Genomic DNA, 14,996 nt, shown 5'->3' on the forward strand with positions numbered 1-14,996 from the left:
GACTATGCCAAAATGTAGAATCTTTAATTGATGGGATCTTAACCTGTCGAACTACGCCAAGTTTGGGGGAAGCTTAGTTGATGAATCAAAGTCCTGGCGCAATACGTCAAGTTGTAAGATTTGTAATATTTCTGAACTCTGCCAAGTTGTTCGATTCCTTGTATTATTCGACTGTGTAAAGTTGAAGGAATTTATATTATCTCTGCAATTCGGTTACCAGTAGCACTTTGCGAATACTGGGACTCAGCAGAAACTTCAGTTGAAACTTCTCAGGTGCCAAAAAGAATTGTTTTATTTGTAGTCGCTTGATTACAATTTGAAAGTCATTTAAAAGGCAATTCGTAGACAATTCGAAGCTTTCAGAGAATTACAGACATTATCTTTTTTTGCTTAGGCAGACAGCTCGAAAGTAACTTTTAAACGGTCAAAGTCTGGCAATGAAACATGAAAACAGAGAGAGAGCTAATCTTCAGCTAAACTCAAACTCAAAGTCAAAAGTACACTCCATCACTGACACAGACTGACAGACTGACAGGCTGATAGAACCCCCAAAAGACATCTCTCATTAACAGACAGACTAAGAGAATTAAAGACAGCAATTACGGACAGACAACCCAAAAGGCAACACCCTAAAATGGCGGGCGGAAACTTTTCAGTTATACACTTTCATATCTGTCTTAAGTCATCTAATCACACCCCAATATAATCCTAATTGGTTTGGGTTAGACTCAAACACATTTGATTTGATGGCAAGCCGTCCATCTTCAATGTGCAACATCAGCTTTTTAATTGTTTCATGTCTACATGTTATGGAATGTGATATTACAACATAGAACATAGAACAATACAGCGCAGTACAGGCCCTTCGGCCCACGATGTTGCACCGAAACAAAAGCCATCTAACCTACACTATACCATTATCATCCATATGTTTATCCAATAAACTTTTAAATGCCCTCAATGTTGGCGAGTTCACTACTGCAGCAGGTAGGGCATTCCACGGCCTCACTACTCTTTGCGTAAAGAACCTACCCCTGACCTCTGTCCGATATCTATTACCCCTCAGTTTAAGGCTATGTCCCCTCGTGCTAGCCATTTCCATCCACGGGAGAAGGCTCTCACTGTCCACCCTATCTATCCCTCTGATCATTTTGTATGCCTCTATTAAGTCTCCTCTTAACCTTCTTCTCTCTAACGAAAACAACCTCAAGTCCATCAGCCTTTCCTCATAAGATTTTCCCTCCATACCAGGCAACATCCTGGTAAATCTCCTCTGCACCCATTCCAAAGCCTCCACGTCCTTCCTATAATGCGGTGACCAGAACTGTACGCAATACTCCAAATGCGGCCGTACCAGAGTTCTGTACAGCTGCAACATGACCTCCTGACTCCGGAATTCAATCCCTCTACCAATAAAGGCCAACACTCCATAGGCCTTCTTCACCACCCTATCAACCTGGGTGGCAACTTTCAGGGATCTATGTACATGGACACCTAGATCCCGCTGCTCATCCACACTTTCAAGAACTTTTCCATTAGCCAAATATTCCACATTCCTGTTTTTCCTTCCAAAGTGAATCACCTCACACTTCTCTACATTAAACTCCATTTGCCACCTCTCAGCCCAGCACTGCAGCTTATCTATATCCCTCTGTAAACTGCTACTTCCTTCCACACTATCGACAACACCACCGACTTTAGTATCGTCTGCAAATTTACTCACCCACCCTTCTGCGCCTTCCTCTAGGTCATTGATAAAAATGACAAACAGCAACGGCCCCAGAACAGATCCTTGTGGTACTCCACTTGTGACAGAACTCCATTCTGAACATTTCCCATCAACCACCACCCTCTGTCTTCTTTCAGCTAGCCAATTTCTGATCCACATCTCTAAATCACCCTCAATCCCCAGCCTCCGTATTTTCTGCAATAGCCTACCGTGGGGAACCTTATCAAATGCTTTGCTGAAATCCATATACACCACATCAACTGCTCTACCCTCGTCTACCTGTTCAGTCACCTTCTCAAAGAACTCGATAAGGTTTGTGAGGCATGACCTACCCTTCACAAAGCCATGCTGACTATCCCTGATCATATTATTCCTATCTAGATGATTATAAATCTTGTCTCTTATAATCCCCTCCAAGACTTTACCCACTACAGACGTGAGGCTCACCGGTCTATAGTTGCCGGGGTTGTCTCTGCTCCCCTTTTTGAACAAAGGGACCACATTTGCTATCCTCCAGTCCTCTGGCACTATTCCTGTATCCAATGATGACATAAAAATCAAAGCCAATGGTCCAGCAATCTCTTCCCTGGCCTCCCAGAGAATCCTAGGATAAATCCCATCAGGTCCCGGGGACTTATCTATTTTCAGCCTGTCCAGAATTGCCAACACCTCTTCCCTACGTACCTCAATGCCATCTAATCTATTTACCTGGAGCTCAGCATTCTCCTCCACAACATTATCTTTTTCCTGAGTGAATACTGACGAAAAATATTCATTTAGTATCTCGCCTATCTCTTCAGACTCTACACACAACTTCCCATCCCTGTCCTTGACTGGTCCTACTCTGTCCCTAGTCATTCGCTGATTCCTGACATACCTATAGAAAGCTTTTGGGTTTTCCTTGATCCTTCCTGCCAAATAGTTCTCATGTCCCCTCCTTGCTCGTCTTAGCTCTCTCTTTAGATCCTTCCTCGCTACCTTGTAACTATCCATCGCCCCATCTGAAACTTCACACCTCATCTTCACATAGGCCTCCTTCTTCCTCTTAACAAGAGATTCCACTTCTTTGGTAAACCACGGTTCCCTCGCTCGGCACCTTCCTCCCTGCCTGACCGGTACATACTTATCAAGAACACGCAGTAGCTGATCCTTGAACAAGCTCCACTTATCCAGTGTGTCCAAAACTTGCAGCCTACTTCTCCACCTTATCCCCCCCAAGTCACGTCTAATGGCATCATAATTTCCCTTCCCCCAACTATAACTCTTGCCCTGCGGTGTATACTTATCCCTTTCCATCATTAACGTAAACGTCACCGAATTGTGGTCACTGTCCCCAAAGTGCTCACCTACCTCCAAATCCAACACCTGGCCTGGTTCATTACCCAAAACCAAATCCAATGTGGCCTCGCCTCTTGTTGGCCTGTCAACAAACTGTGTCAGGAAACCCTCCTGCACACACTGTACAAAAAACGACCCATCTAATGTACTCGAACTATATCTTTTCCAGTCAATATTTGGAAAGTTAAAGTCTCCCAGAATAACTACCCTGTTACTTTTGCTCTTATCCAGGATCATCCTCGCCATCCTTTCCTCTACATCCCTAGAACTATTTGGAGGCCTATAGAAAACTCCCAACAGGGTGACCTCTCCTTTCCTGTTTCTAACCTCAGCCCATACTACCTCGGAAGATGAGTCCCCATCTAGCATCCTCTCCGCCACCGTAATACTGCTCTTGACTAGCAGCGCCACACCTCCCCCTCTTTTGCCTCCTTCTCTGAGCTTACTAAAACACCTAAACCCCGGAACCTGCAACATCCATTCCTGTCCCTGCTCTATCCATGTCTCCGAAATGGCCACAACATCAAAGTCCCAGGTACCAACCCATGCTGCCAGTTCCCCTACCTTATTTCGTATACTCCTGGCATTGAAGTAGACACACTTCAAACCACCTACCTGAACACTGGCCCCCTCCTGCGACGTCAAATCTGAGCTCCTGACCTCTATACTCTCATTCTCCCTTACCCTAAAACTACAATCCAGGTTCCCATGCCCCTGCTGCATTAGTTTAAACCCCCCCAAAGAGCACTAACAAATCTCCCCCCCAGGATATTTGTGCCCCGCAGGTTCAGATGTAGACCATCCTGTCTGTAGAGGTCCCACCTTCCCCAGAAAGAGCCCCAGTTATCCAGAAATCTGAATCCCTCCCGCCTGCACCATCCCTGTAGCCACGTGTTTAATTGTTCTCTCTTCCTATTCCTCATCTCACTATCGCGTGGCATGGGTAACAACCCAGAGATAACAACTCTGTTTGTTCTAGTTCTGAGCTTCCATCCTAGCTCCCTGAAAGCCTGCCTGACATCCTTATCCCCTTTCCTACCTATGTCGTTAGTGCCAATGTGGACCACGACTTGGGGCTGCTCCCCCTCCCCCTTAAGGACCCGGAAAACACGATCCGAGACATCACGTACCCTTGCACCTGGGAGGCAACATACCAAACGTGAGTCTCTCACGTCCCCACAAAATCTCCTATCTGTGCCCCTGACTATAGAGTCCCCAATTACTAATGCTCTGCTCCTCTCCCCCCTTCCCTTCTGAGCAACAGGGACAGACTCTGTGCCAGAGGTCCGTACCCCATGGCTTACCCCTGGTAAGTCGTCCCCCCCACAAGTATCCAAAGCGGTATACTTGTTTCTCAGGGGAACGACCGCAGGGGATCCCTGCACTGACGGTGTGGCGCTGCTAGTCAAGAGCAGTATTACGGTGGCGGAGAGGATGCTAGATGGGGACTCATCTTCCGAGGTAGTATGGGCTGAGGTTAGAAACAGGAAAGGAGAGGTCACCCTGTTGGGAGTTTTCTATAGGCCTCCAAATAGTTCTAGGGATGTAGAGGAAAGGATGGCGAGGATGATCCTGGATAAGAGCGAAAGTAACAGGGTAGTTATTATGGGAGACTTTAACTTTCCAAATATTGACTGGAAAAGATATAGTTCGAGTACATTAGATGGGTCGTTTTTTGTACAGTGTGTGCAGGAGGGTTTCCTGACACAGTTTGTTGACAGGCCAACAAGAGGCGAGGCCACATTGGATTTGGTTTTGGGTAATGACCCATCTATCTCCAATCTTTGGTGTAACTAATTCCCTGAAGGTGCTATCTATGACCCCCTCTGCCTCCCGAATGATCCGAAGTTCTTCCAACTCCAGCTCCAGTTCCCTAACTCGGCCTTGGAGGAGCTGGAGATGGCAGCACTTCCTGCAGGTAAAATCAGCAGGGACACTAACGGCATCCCTCACCTCAAACATCCTGCAGGAGGAACATTGCACTCCCTTCCCTGCCATTCCTCTAACTTTCTACCAAGATCTGGCTAACAACTAAATTTAAAAAAATTTATATATTAAAAAAAAAAATTATTAATAACAATAATAAAATATGGTACTTACCTCACACCAAAGGGTTTTATTATTAGGTTAGAGGAGGAGGGCGGGTGGGAGACACTACACGTGTAGTGTCTCGGGTTACCTCTCCACCAGAATTTATTGGTGAGGGTCTTCCCAGAAGTCCGCGGGTCGACTTCCTGTTCCCACCTTAAACACTAGAATTTTTTAAAAAATCTATTTAAAGGAGAAACTTACCTCCCAGAAATCACTTCCGCACTGCCCCCGCTGAAATGGACTAGCCTGCTCCGCTCCTGCTGAAATCGACTTGGCCTGCAAGGTAAGCAAGTTGTTAATCTGTACTCACCTCACCACAGACAGCGACCTTTTAAATGGTCCCCTCTGCCTCGCAGCCCCCGCACTTTTTCAAAATTCCTGCGCTGATTCTAAGGTCCCAGCTCTCACTCCCGAACTCAACAGCTGACCTGCAAGGTAAGTAAGTTAATCTGTACTCACCTCACCACAGACAGCGACCTTTTAAATGGTCCCCTCTGCCTATTCTGCTAATCTTTACCAGCAATAGACTGGTTTTAAGCAAGCTTAGCTGTTATCTGCATTGTGGACAATGGTGCCTTCATGTTGCTATGGTATTCAGTCCTTGTCCTTGACAATTAGCACAAGCAGTGTCAAATTGTTTTGCAACTGTGCTGTTTTAATGTCACACTGACTTTGAAAATATGCATTTGCCAGAACAACGGACCTCAGTAAAAGTGAATTATGTTGTATAAGTGGGTATTTAAAACTGGGGCTTAATATTTACGCTTAAACAGCTATCTTTTACCTATACTAGTTGTATTTGAAATACCTGGCTTCTACACACACCCAGGTCTCTCTGCACAGCAGCATGTTTTAATATTTTATCATTTAAATAATAATCCCTTTTGCTGTTATTCCTACCAAAATGGATAACCTCACATTTGTCAACATTGTATTCCATCTGCCAGGCCCTAGCCCATTCACTTAGCCTATCCAAATCCCTCTGCAGACTTCTAGTATCCTCTGCACTTTTTGCTTTACCACTTATCTTCGTGTCGTCTGCAAACTTGGACACATTGCCCTTGGTCCCCAACTCCAAATCATCTATGTAAATTGTGAACAGCTGTGGGCCCAACACTGATCCCTGAGGGACACCACTAGCTACTGATTGCCAACCAGAGAAACACCCATTAATCCCCACTCTTTGCTTTCTATTAATTAACCAATCCTCTATCCATGCTACTACTTTCCCCTTAATGCCATGCATCTTTATCTTATGCAACAACCTTTTGTGTGGCACCTTGTCAAAGGCTTTCTGGAAATCCAGATATACCACATCCATTGGCTCCCCGTTATCTACTGCACTGTTAATGTCCTCAGAAAATTCCACTAAATTAATTAGGCACGACCTGCCCTTTATGAACCCATGCTGCGTCTGCCCAATGGGACAATTTCCATCCAGATGCCTCGCTATTTCTTCCTTGATGATAGATTCCAGCATCTTCCCTACTACCGAAGTTAAGCTCACTGGCCTATAATTACCCGCTTTCTGCCTACCTCCTTTTTTAAACAGTGGTGTCACGTTTGCTAATTTCCAATCCGCCGGGACCACCCCAGAGTCTAGTGAATTTTGGTAAATTATCACTAGTGCATTTGCAATTTCCCTAGCCATCTCTTTTAGCACTCTGGGATGCATTCCATCAGGTCCAGGAGACTTGTCTACCTTTAGCCCCATTAGCTTGCCCATCACTACCTCCTTGGTGATAACAATCCTCTCAAGATCCTCACCTGTCATAGCCTCATTTCCATCAGTCACTGCCATGTTATTTGTGTCTTCCACTGTGAAGACCGACCCAAAAAACCTGTTCAGTTCCTCAGCCATTTCCTCATCTCCCATTATTAAATCTCCCTTCTCATCCTCTAAAGGACCAATATTTACCTTAGCCACTCTTTTTTTTTTAGTGTATTTGTAGAAACTTTTACTATCTGTGTTTATATTCTAAGCAAGTTTACTCTCATAATCTATCTTACTCTTCTTTATAGCTTTTTTAGTAGCTTTCTGTTGCCCCCTAAAGATTTCCCAGTCCTCTAGTCTCCCACTGATCTTTGCTACTTTGTATGTTTTTTCCTTCAATTTGATACTCTCCCTTATTTCCTTAGATATCCACGGTCGATTTTCCCTCTTTTTACCGTCCTTCCTTTTTGTTGGTATAAACCTTTGCTGAGCACTGTGAAAAATCACTTGGAAGGTTCTCCCCTGTTCCTCAACTGTTTCACTATAAAGTCTTTGCTCCCAGTCTACCTTAGCTAGTTCTTCTCTCATCCCATTGTAATCTCCTTTGTTTAAGCACAAAACACTAGTGCTTGATTTTACCTCCTCACCTTCTGTCTGTATTTTAAATTCCACCATATTGTGATCGCTCCTTCCGAGAGGATCCCTAACTATGAGATCCTGAATCAATCCTGTCTCATTACACAGGACCAGATCTAGGACCGCTTGTTCCCTCGTAGGTTCCATTACATACTGTTCTAGGAAACTATCGCGGATACATTCTATAAACTCCTCCTCAAGGCTGCCTTGACCGACCTGGTTAAACCAATCAACATGTAGATTAAAATCCCCCATGATAACTGCTGTACCATTTCTACATGCATCTGTTATTTCTTTGTTTATTGCCTGCCCCACCATAATGTTATTATTTGGTGGCCTATAGATTACTCCTATCAGTGAATTGTTTGCCTTACTATTCCTGATTTCCACCCAAATGGATTCAACCTTATCCTCCATAGCACCGATGTCATCCCTTACTTTTGCCCAGATGCCATCCTTAAATAACAGAGCTACACCACCTCCCTTACCATCCACTCTGTCCTTCCGAAAAGTTTGATACCCTCGGATATTTAACTCCCAGTCGTGACCATCCTTTAACCATGTTTCAGTAATGGCCACTAAATCATAGTCATTCACGATGATTTGCGCCATCAACTCATTTACCTTATTCCGAATACTACGGGCAACACCAATATATACAATATAATACAACAGTGGTGACTACCACACCCATCAGGAGATCATGGGACATATAGCAGGAGGTTGTAGTTTTATTGAACAAAGTTTCAGCATTAAACATATGGCAGAAAAGCAATTGAATATGTTTATTGTAAAAAGATAGCGAGCAATAAAATGATCTTTCTCTTCAAAGTTGTGTTAGCGGGAGAGAATCTCAGATCACTCAACACCCGGGGCTACTGGTCCTCGCATCAAACGGTTTATTTTGCCGGCAGGGAGATGCGCCTGTAAAGTCCCAGACCATCTATCCACCGAACAAAGGAAAACATCCATTCTTATATTTTTCAAAACAGCTAGACAGCCCATTTCAGGCCACCAGCTGCCTACCCTTGACAAATCCGGTTTGATCTTCCACAATGACGTCTGGGTCACAGTCCGCAATCCTAGCAGCCAAGAGCTTGGCCAGTATTTTAGCATCTACGTTGAGCAGAGCGATCGGCCTATAGGACCCACATGCCTCCGGGTCTTTGTCCCGTTTAAATACCAGGGAGATGGTGGCCTGTGACATTGTCGGGGGTAAAACCCCTCTGTCTCTTGCCTCATTAAAAACCCTAACCAGCACCGGCCCCACTGTCTCGGAGAACTTTTTATAAAACTCCACCGGATACCCATCCGGCCCCGGGGCTTTACCCGATTCCATGGTCCTCAAGCCCCCAATATTTCTTCGATCCTGATCGGGGCCCCCAACCCGTCTACCAGCCCCCTGCCCACTTTTGGGAAGGTCAGTCCATCCAGAAAGCGCCTCATCCCCTCCGGCCCCGCGGGGGGTTCGGAGGTGTAAAGCTTACAATAGAAGTCCCTGAACACCTTGTTCAGCCCTGCCGGATCTCCTACCAAGTCGTCGTCCCCCCCCCCCCCCCCCCCATCGACTACCTTCTCTATTTCCCTGGCCGCCTCCCTCCTCCTCAGTTGCTGTGCCAGCATTCTACTGGCTTTCTCCCCGTGCTCATAAATCACACCCCTCGCCTTCCTAAGCTGCTCCACAGCCTTACCTGTGGACAACACCCCAAATTCAGTCTGTTGCCTTCGTCGTTCCCTTAATAGTTCTGCCCTCGGGGTCTCCGCAAATCTCCTGTCTATCTGTAAGATCTCCTTTACAAGTCGGTCCATTCCTGCCCTGTCCGTCTTGTCCCTATGTGCTCGAATTGAGATCAGCTCCCCTCTGTCAACTGCCTTCAGCGCCTCCCAGAGCATCACAGCTGAGGCTTCTCCTGTGTCATTGAGCTGCAGGTAGTTTTGCATACATTTCCTCACCCTCTCACACACCGCCTCGTCCGCCAACAAACCAATCTCTAGTCTCCATTGAGGGTGCTGAAAGCTTTCCTTGCAGACCGCAGATCAACCCAGTGCGGGGCATGGTCCGAAATAGCGATCGCCGAATATTCTACGTCTGTCACCCCCGCCAGCAAATGCCTGCTCATGATGAAAAAATCAATTCGGGAATACACCTTATGAACATGTGAATAGAACGAAAACTCCCTCCCCGTCGGCCGACTAGCCCTCCATGGATCAGCCCCCCCCCCCCATTTTCTCCATAAACCCCCTCAGTTCTTTTGCCATTGCCTGCATCTTACCCGTTCTTGAACACGACCGGTCTAGGCCGGGGTCAAGGACCGTGTTAAAATTCCCTCCCGTAATCAGCCTGTGCGAGTCCAGGCCAGGTATCTTCCCCTGCAGTCTCTTAATAAAATCCACATCATCCCAGTTTGGGGCATATACATTGACCAAAACTACCCTCATCCCCTCAAGCTTGCCACTCACCATGACAAATCTGCCTCCCCCACCCGAGATTGTGTTGCCCACCTCAAATTGCACCGGTTTGTTGACCAAAATCGCGACCCCCCCTGGTTTTAGTGTCCAGCCCCGAATGGAAGACCTGACTGATCCAGCCCTTCCTCAATCTGACCTGGTCAGCTACTTTCAGATGGGTCTCCTGAAGCATTATTACCTCGGCCTTCAGCACCCTCAGAACACACGTGCCCTCTTCACCGGCCCGCTTAACCATCTAACGCTTCAGGTGATCAGCCTGGTTGAGGGGCACCATGCACCCCCCCCCCCTCCACCGATCAACCATCTCCTTTCTTGAGGCCGCCCCCAGCCCCTGTGTCGTGCTTCCCCTGGCCTGCCTCCTGGCAGCCCCCACCTCCGATCTCCTCCATGTTCCCGAACCCAAGTCCCTCCCCCGTCAGCAGATCAACTACCCCCCCCCCCCCCCCCACCCTAGCAACAACACCCTGTAACCTAACCCCTGCCATAAACTAGCTATATACCATCATTCTTTCTTGTTTCCCTGACTAGTGTGGTAAACCACGTGATTCTATTGTCTGGACTGTACTGTACCATACATGCCTGGGCTTGTCCAGGTTGGCTCCGCCTGTGGCTTCTCCCCTCGGGGCTTCTGTATAAAAGTGGCAGGTCTCCGCCTCCGGCCCCAGTTCGGGTCCAGAGGCTGGAGGCTTGCTGTTTAGTGTATTAAAGCCTCAGTTAACTTTATCAACTCGTCGTGTATTATTGATGGTGTATCAACTAGCTCTGCTGTCTGTAATTAAATGCTATTATTTATACTAGTTTGCAACTCAACCCAGCTAATGCTTGTTCAGGAATGTGGCTACTTAAGCTAAAAGCCATTTTGAGGCTTTAGTGTGGCTAGCTCAGCTGACAGCCATTTTGTGTTGTTTCTGATATTAGTAATTCTCAGGTTATAAAATCACAAGCATGTTTATATACCATCTAAACCTACAAATTGCCTCTTATACAGGCATCTAACCCAATGGGTACCTGTGGTAATACCAGGTATTGCGGTACCTGAAAGGTGGATGACCATTGGCTAGACCCAGGAGTCTACCATTGGCCTATGTACATAGCTCCACCCTGAGAGGCGGAGTATAAGAGCTAATGCCGTCCCAGCAGCCTTCACTTTCTGTATCGAAGCTGCTGGGGAATAGTTCTAGCAGATTAAAGCCTATTAGTTATGACTCACCTTGTCTTGAGAGTAATTGATTGCAAATCAGTGCCTTTTGTCTGAAAACCTTTTTTCTAAATCTGACCTCAACAGGCGCATTGCCAAAAGCTGGCTCCAGGCGGCCATCTTGCCTCCATTCACTGCGAGAAACAGTTTGACTTCATTATAAGCACGATACCTAAAGTATCGAACAAACATCTCATTGTTTGGATTGGTTTGAATGACATCAAGGCGGTAAGGTTTCTTGAATTGTTGTGTCACATTGTTTATGGTGAACAAATTGTACATTTTCAAATTAGATGATTTTATATTTCCACAGGAGGGCAATCATATTTGGATTGATGGAACTCCAACAGATTTTACTAAGTGGCACAAGGATGAACCCAATAACATGGGAAATGAGGACTGTGTGCAGATTGAAGAAAGTAAGTTGCTGTTGTTTAATAGTATCTTATAGGTAAATAGCTCCAAGCAAATAGATCAGTGGATGAGATTCTGAGTGGACTCCATGTGGTTGAGTTTTAGACTTTGACAGATCTCTACTTCCTGCCCCTCTGACAGTCACCTTCCAGGTAAAACTGTTTCCTGGGGGAAAGTACATGGGTGACATGCTGTGGATAAAGGAACGGTCACTGGGAGTGACACTAAAGTTTCTCCTTCTGCTCAATTGTGCGTCTCTGTGGGATCTGCAGTGATGAGGTCAGACCAAGAGCAGCTTCGTAACTGCTGCACATTTACTGAGCTGATCCTGACACGTCCCTGGCTGCAGCCGTGCTCCCGGTGAGCAGGACACCACTCTGTTTATACACCATTCCCAGGAAAAAGATTCAACCTTCCTGTATCCAGCCCGCACTTCACTAATGCACCAAACATCCTTCCCCCTTTCCACAGGATTCAATTCCCAGATTGAAGATAATGTAACCCAAATAGATATGGGAAAGCTGAATTCTAATTGGGAATGTTCTAATTGTGTGAAGTCTGTGCAATTGGAAAGGAGACTGTTAAACCCTGGTGGTGAGGCCGTGCTGTCCACTGTTATGGGCCAGGGTTTAGAGAACCCCAAAGTGTATCATGGAGTTCACCTGCCCACAACTTTTAATAGTTTGTGGTATGGGGAGCACACGGCCCACTCTACAGGTTGTGGTACAGCAGAAATGGAAAAGTATTTTTCAAGCAAAACAATGTTTATTCTATGACCTCAAGTTAACCTTTTTAAAACATACAGTGAACATCTTAGCAACCATCAATTCAAATACAATCCTCAAAGAATACAACACTAAGTAATCCTTAATAACTTCCCAAACAACATCCAGAAGACAAAAAAAACATCTTTTAACAGAAGCACATTAGGTTTACATTCACTACTGAGAACATTTATAATTCTGAATTCACGAAATGACAAAGAGATAGTCTTTTCACGGCAGAGAGATCAACAGTACACCTGCTCTGTCTGGCTTCAGCTCCAACACTGAAAACAAAACTAAAATGCACCCTGCAGCAAACAGTCTAAAACAAAAGTAAAAAGCTGATAGACAGCCCAGCTCCACTCACACTCTGACATCACTGCAGTAATATGAGCAGCCCAACATATCTTAAAGCAACATTCCCATGACACCACCCACACAGGAGAATCTCACCCAGGGTAAACTCAGCATCTTCACTCAGGAACTGTCCAAACCCACACTGAATATCATCAGGTTTTCAGGTTTCAGTGACTCACACATTGATTGAAAACGGCGTAACAACAAAAAATATCTCCGGTTATTTACAAAGTTATTCATGGATTAAGATGTGGAGATGCCGGCATTGGACTGGGGTGGGCACAGTAAGAAGTCTTACAACACCAGGTTAAAGACCAACAGGTTTGTTTTGAATCATTAGCTTTCGGAGAGCTGCTCCCGCTCTGAAAGCTAGTGATTCGAAACAAACCTGTTGGACTTGGGTGTTGTTAGGCTTCTTACCAAGGATTAAGAGATGGGGAAAATGAAAAGACCATTAACATTCTCAAAACAGAAAGAATGGGAACAATAAACACTAAGCGGCTCACTTCACTGAATTCAATCTTTCTTTCTTTCTCCAGGGACCATAAGTAGCTGGAATGATATGCATTGTGGTCACCTATATTCTTCCATTTGCTCCTACAAGCTGCCCTGTGAGTAGAAGAATCTGGTGATGCTCCGTGATCCTGTCCAGGACTGGATTCAGTGTTTGATTTGTTTGTGACACAGTTACTGCCTCTGTGACTGTTCTTAGTCTCTCAGTCAATAATAAATACAATTGCATCATGAGCTGTGTGTTTGATGCTGTGTGAGTCTAGTTAATAGCAGCCTTCCTGTCCCACTGTCGCTTCCTACCCACCTCTTCACTCAATACTACATTGGGGAGGAAGACAGCACAGACTTGGATGCTTCTTTAAATTCATTCATGTGATGTGAGCATTGCTGGCAAGATCCAAATGTATTCTTCTTTGAGAAGGTGCTGATGGTGAGGCACCTTCTTCAACTGCTGGAGTCCATCTGGCGATAGGGAGGGAGTTCTGGGGTTTTGATCTAGTGACAGTGAAGCAACAACTATATAGTTCCAAGTCAGGATGCTGTGTGGCTTGGAGGGGGAACTTGCAGGTGGCAGTGTTCTGTCGCAATTGCTGCCCTTGTTCTTGTAGGCGGGACAGGTCACAGGTTTGGGAGATGCTGCCAAAGGAGCCGTGGTGAGTCACTGCAGTACATCTTGTAGATAGTGGACAATGTTGCCATGTGGTGCTGGTGGAGGCAGTGCCAATCAAGTTGGCTGCTTTGTCCTGGATGGTTCCGAGCTTCTTCAGTGTTATTGTAGCCGTATTGATCCAGGCAAGTGGGGAATATCACAGCACAGTCCTTACTAGTACCTTGTAAATGTTGGACAGGCTTTTGGAAGTCAGGAGGTGAATTAGTCACTGCATAATTCCCGGCCTCTAACCAGAGGTGGATTTACATTTTGTGAGGTCCCACATTCACCATCATGTATGCCCCACCCCATGACTGCCTCCGACCCCGACCCGCGAGCTCACCACGTGGCTCTCATCCGGTGCCTCAAGACTAGAGCCCGAGTCTCCTCTCGCTGTTACTGCCTGGCTTGCCCTCCTCTGATCTGGAGATCAAGTTGCCCCTCAATGGCTCCTGATCAGCTGGCTCACCTTGGTTTGTGGCTTTAGCCCAGCACCACGTGCCTCACATCTCTGTTGCTGGCTGACCTGCCTCAGCCCTGGGTCGAGAAACCTGCTGGTTGCGCCTCTTTTCAAAAAAGTGAAATAAAGGCGGCGGAATTCTTCATCGGCAGATCCTCTGCTCCGCCAGCAGCACAACCATGCCCGCGGGATTCCCGGCGGCTTGGGGTGGCCACAATAGGAATTCCAATTGGTCGGCTGGCGGGATGGAGGATCCCATTGCTGGTGAGAGCATGCCGTGCAAGAAAACGCGACTGGCGGACCAGAGAATCCCGCCCAGGATCGTGTGCCTCTCCCTCCTCACCTTGTCGCCTCTCGTTCCTCGCGTGCACAGTGGTTAGCACTGCTACCTCACGGTGGCGAGGATCCAGATCCAATCCAGGTCACTGTCCATGTGGAGTTTGCACATTCTCCCTGTGTCTGCATTGGCCTCACCCTCACAACCCAAAAATGTGCAGGGGAGGTGGATTGGCCACGCTAAATTGCCCCTTAATTAGAAAATTTGACAAAATATTTGGACCAACCAGCTTCCCTGCTCGAAGGGGACTCGACCAATCTGACGTCGCTATGCATTGCCTGCTGATAGGCTCAATTGAGCCCATCAGCAAATGCAGAGTTATCAGGC

At 46.4% G+C, this 14,996-nt stretch overlaps 1 protein-coding gene across 1 annotated transcript in view; it reads left to right on the forward strand.

The window, feature by feature from the left end:
• The window catches only part of LOC140387674 (lectin-like), an 82,987-nt gene extending 69,530 nt beyond the window's left edge, over positions 1-13,457 (forward strand). The window contains exons 4-6 of the mRNA XM_072470867.1: positions 11,263-11,403; positions 11,489-11,594; positions 13,250-13,457. Coding sequence (XP_072326968.1) covers positions 11,263-11,403; positions 11,489-11,594; positions 13,250-13,329 — 327 coding nt within the window. The 3' untranslated portion in view covers positions 13,330-13,457. The remainder of the gene's footprint in view (positions 1-11,262; positions 11,404-11,488; positions 11,595-13,249) is intronic.
• Positions 13,458-14,996: the final 1,539 nt, after the last annotated feature.

This window comes from Scyliorhinus torazame, chromosome 13 (genome assembly GCF_047496885.1).
Source record: "Scyliorhinus torazame isolate Kashiwa2021f chromosome 13, sScyTor2.1, whole genome shotgun sequence".
NCBI classification, from domain to species: domain Eukaryota; kingdom Metazoa; phylum Chordata; class Chondrichthyes; order Carcharhiniformes; family Scyliorhinidae; genus Scyliorhinus; species Scyliorhinus torazame.